This window comes from Canis lupus, chromosome 13 (assembly GCF_048164855.1).
Source record: "Canis lupus baileyi chromosome 13, mCanLup2.hap1, whole genome shotgun sequence".
Classification (NCBI taxonomy): domain Eukaryota; kingdom Metazoa; phylum Chordata; class Mammalia; order Carnivora; family Canidae; genus Canis; species Canis lupus.
This window is the reverse complement of record NC_132850.1, coordinates 18,748,779-18,753,615: the sequence shown is the minus strand read 5'-3', so window position 1 is coordinate 18,753,615 and position 4,837 is coordinate 18,748,779. Positions and strand designations below refer to the sequence as shown.

General features: G+C 43.2%; 1 protein-coding gene across 1 annotated transcript; it reads right to left on the bottom strand.

Annotated features, from left to right (window-relative positions):
• Positions 1 to 3,078: 3,078 nt before the first annotated feature.
• On the bottom strand, positions 3,079 to 4,020 carry LOC140602151 (olfactory receptor 11H6-like). Its single transcript, XM_072771551.1, has one exon. It carries the CDS (start codon positions 4,018 to 4,020, stop codon positions 3,079 to 3,081), a length of 942 nt encoding a protein of 313 aa, XP_072627652.1.
• Between the last annotated feature and the right edge of the window lie 817 nt (positions 4,021 to 4,837).

Below are 4,837 nucleotides of genomic sequence, written 5' to 3'. Positions count from 1 at the left end.
CATTTGCTTCAACGTGGATGGAACTGGAGGGTATTATGCTGAGTGAAGTGAGCCAGTCGGAGAAGGACAAACATTATATGTTCTCATTCATTTGGGGAATATAGATAATAGTGAAAGGGAATATAGGGGAAGGGGGAAGAAGTGTGTGGGAAATATCAGAAAGGGAGACAGAACGTAAAGACTGCTAACTCTGGGAAACGAACTAGGGGTGTTGGAAGGGGAGGAGGGCGGGGGGTGGGAGTGAATGGGTGACGGGCACTGGGGGTTATTCTGTATGTTAGTAAATTGAACACCAATAAAAAATAAAAAAAAATAAAATAAAATAAAAAAAGAATTGAACTCTTAAAAAAAAAAGAAATAAGAACTAAGTCAATCAAAAATGGGGCAAAAAATTAGAACTGACATTTCTTCAAGGAAGATTCATGAATGGCCAGTTACATGAAGGGATGCTTAATATAAGAGATTAGGAAAATGCAAATCAAAACCATAGCGAGCTACTACTTTATAATGTCTAAGTTATCATAAAAGAAAAAAAAGAAAGAAAGAAAAAGAAAAAAAGAGACAGGAAAGGAGAGAATAGCAAGTGTGGCTGGGATGCAGAGAATTTGAAACTCTAATAACTGCTGGTGGCATTATAAAATAGTATAGAAAATTTGGAACACAGTCCAGAAATTCTTCGAGAGAGTTATCACAGGACGCTTGGGTGGTTCAGCGGTTGAGCGTCTGCCTTTGGCTCAGGTCGTGATCCCAGGGTCCTGGGATCGAGTCCCACGTCTGGCTCCATGTTGGGAGCTTCTCCCTCTGCCTGTGTCTCTGCCTCTCTCTCTGTGTCTCTCATGAATAAATAAATAAAATCTTAAAAAAAATAAGCCACCCAGCCTGTGGTGTTTTGTCATGGCCACCTATGCAGACTAGTACACATCCAGGAGAAATGAATGTCTATGTTTGCACAAAAATGTGTACATGAATATTCATAACCTCATTATTCATATCAGCCAAAAAAATGGGAACAGCTTAAATGTCTATGAGTTAATGAATGTGTAAACAAAATATGGCATATCCATACAGTTGAATATTATTTGACTATAAGAGGAATAAAGTACTCTTCGCTGCTATAACATGGATGAATTGTTTGTGGATGGACATTATGCTAAGTGGAAGCAGCCAGGTACTAAAAGCCACGCAGTGCATAATCCCACTTTTTTGAAATGCCCAGAATAGGCAAAACTCATAGGGATAGAAAGTAAATTAGTGGTTTCCCAGGGATGAAGGGAGAGGGGAGTAGGGAGTGACTGCTAATTGGTATGGGATTTCTTTTTGAGGTTATGAAAATATTGTAAAATTATTAGTGGTAATAGTTGCACAGTTATGTGAATAAACTAAAAACACTGAATTGTCTACTTTTAAAGGGTGAATTTTATGGTGTGTAAACTGTATTTCAATCAAGTTGTTACAAAACAAAACAAAAAAGGTTAGAAAAGTTTATTTCCATCACTGGGTTGTGTCTCTCTGAGGACAGGAAAGGATTATTGCTAAAATGGATTATTCCAAAGGCTAGTACTGTACCAGGATAGAATTTTATATTCCTTATTTTTTTAATACACATATCTTTCAATTGTAAATGTGTGAGAATATTCAAAAGAGATTTATCTATCTTGAATATAAAATTTTTTCAGCAAAGCAATGATAATTATACTTGTGTTATAACACGTCTTATTGCCATCTAATATTCAGTTTGGTTGATTTGCATCAAGGGGGGTTTTGTAAAGAAAAGGAATGTGGATGTGGTTTCATTCTGTGTTATTGTGGAGTTTAGAAGTCCCTAATTTTTTTTTTAAGAGAAGGAATGGGGGAGAGAGAGAATCTTTAGTAGACTCCACACCCAGTACAGAGCCTGATGTGGGGCTGGATCTCACAACCCTGAGATCATGACCTGAGCTGAAATCAAGAGTCGGACACTTTACTGACTGAGCCACACAGGTGTCCCATAGGGGTCCCTAAATTTGAATGCAGTGGTTCCCAGAACTCTCTCTGTATTAACTTCCTGGGGAGCTTTGCAGAATATTTGGGTGCTTACACCCCACCCCCAAATCTGAGTCAATTAGTTGAGAACCACCGCTTGAGCAGAGGTAGGGGTCTTTAGAACTACACGGGGTTGTGATTACTGGGAGCCCACAGAGAATCTGTTGTACATTGTGGCTTTCCAACTTTAGTGTGTATAACTCATGGGGATGAAATGCACATTCTATTTCAATAGGCCTGAGACTGAGATCCTACCTTCTAAGAAGATCGCCAGTGATGCCTAGGGAATGATCCCCAAATCAGATTTTCAGTGATTAAGGTTGTACATTTGAAAATGTGCAGGAGTGAAAGCATGGTTAGTAAGAAGAACACGAAATAAAGGAGTTACATTATTTGATGAGAGGATTGATGAGGAGAAGGAAGCAGGTAATTTCTTAAGACCTTGACTTTCATCTTGGTGAGGCTCTTCCATTGATTTATCATTGACTGGTTGGCCCAACCACGTTAGGTTGACCTCACATTTTTCCAGAAGTTTTTTCATTTTCATCAGAAGGACATATAAAATATAGATTGTTTTGGAGTTTGCATAATTTCTTTAGATATTGTCCTGACTATCAATAGGGTGACAAGGTGATAAAAATCCAGTGAGGAAATATGAACAAATGTATTTTCTTTATTTAAATCGACAATATTGACATTTTTGTTCTAAGTGTGATGTTGGGTTCTAGAACTATAGAAATTAATAAGGCATAGGCCCTGCTCTTAAAAAACTAACCGTCTGTGAAGGATGGGAGGCAGGTAGGACAGATCTGTGAATAGCTAACTATAACACAAGAAGAAAATGAACCACGTGTTCAGTAGAAGAACACACAACGTGCTATGGAAGAGGCAGTTAATTTCACCTGGGGAAACGCTTCATCGATGACCTGGTATTTAGAATTTTGAAATGCCTCCTTCAAAATGTTCACGTTTATTTTCTAGTTTCTCAACTGTTCACTGACAGGAGACTCACAGCATTGATCTCATCTGGGAATAACACACATCACGGACCAATTTTTAGGAACCTCCCAGAATTTTCTTCAAGGCAGCCTTCATTTCTTTATTCCGGAGGCTGTAGATCATGGGGTTGAAAAAAGGGGTCAAAACTGAGTAGAATAGAGTCGTGAACTTCTGCATTCCCTCTGCTTGTCCTGACCCTGGGCTCACATATGTCATCATGACGGAACCATAGAATAGAAACACGACAGCCAGATGTGAGCAGCAGGTAGAAAAGGCTTTCTTCCGGCCGGCTCTGGAGGGCACCTGCACTACAGCCCACACCACCAGGCTGTAGGAGCCGATTATGTACAGGAAGGTGGCAAAGATGAGGAGGGAACTCATGGTGCCACAGATGAGAACAGTCCCTGGGATTGGGACACAGGCTGAAGCCAAGGCCAGCAGAGGACCCAGGTCACACAGAAAGTCATCAATTACATTCGGGCCGCAAAACGGTAGCTGGGTCACGAGTATCACAGGGATCAGAAACCAGAGAAAACCATAGACCCAGCAAAAGATGACCAGACGGACACAGAACTTAATAGTCATGACAGTGGGATAGTGCAGGGGGCGGCAGATGGCAAGGAAGCGGTCATAGGCCATGATGGACAGAAACAAGCATTCGGTTGTGCCCAGGGAGAAGAAGAAGTACAACTGGAGCAGGCACCGAGCGAAGGAGATGGTTTTGGTCTGGGAGAGGAGGTTGGCCAGCATGTTGGGCACATCGGAGTTGACGTAGCAGATCTCCAGGAAGGAGAAGTTGGCCAGCAGGACATACATCGGGGTGTGAAGCCGGCGGTCCCCGTGCACCGCACACACGATGACCGTGTTTCCAAGGAGCGTCAGCGTGTAGGTCACAAAGAATATAGAGAAGAGGAGGAATTGGACTTCCCGGCTGCAAGGGAAGCCCAGGAGGATGAAGTCCTGCCCACTACGGGAAGCGTTTCTGGCCTCTGAGGTCATTGCCCTCGAGCCCGCGAGGCTCGCAGCAGAGGCTACACGTGCCAGCTGCTCCCCAGGAGGCCACACAATGTCCTGATCATTGGGGGGGGGGGCCTGGACCCAGGGGCCCCCGTTCCTAGGCTTCCCCTGGATGGGGCTCCCCGGGGTGCCGGGGCATGAGCTTGGACATATTACAGTTCTCGCTTTGCTTCTGCCCCAGGAGAGGACTTCCGCTCTGAGACCAGGTTCCTTTCTCTGTAAAATATGGATAATCACACCTCCACAACAAGGGGGACATAAAAATTGCATAAAATCATGTACCCAAGCACAGTTTAAAAATCATAGAATGCTGCAGAAACATAAGATGCTGTAAAGCATCCAGGACTGGTTATGCTAGAGGTCATACCCCTCTGTTAGCTTTATAAATTACACTGATCGCAAAGTGCGAAAGAATATTTTTCCTTGCGGAATTTTAGCCACGTGACGGGCTAAGCCCAGGTCGTATGTGTGTGATCGTGTATGAGCACACGTACACGCGTATGAGGAAGAGGTGCTTCTCAGTCCTCTCAGGCCACACTGAAAGCAGCTCCCTTGCAGGCTTCTTTTTAAGACTTTTTTTGCCCATCAAACACACCAGAGCTCCCCTTTTTTTCTTAATGGACTGTGTTCTTTGGTGAGGTCACCGTTGCAGCCTTAAGTGACAGGGTCATTTTCCTATGGCTACACCGTGCTTTGTATTAAGGCCACACCTACTTTTGAACCTGCGAAACCTCCCCCATGATCCCTACCCATGGCTGGCTCTTCTGTGGGATTTCCTGGGGAATGAGGATCAGTCTGT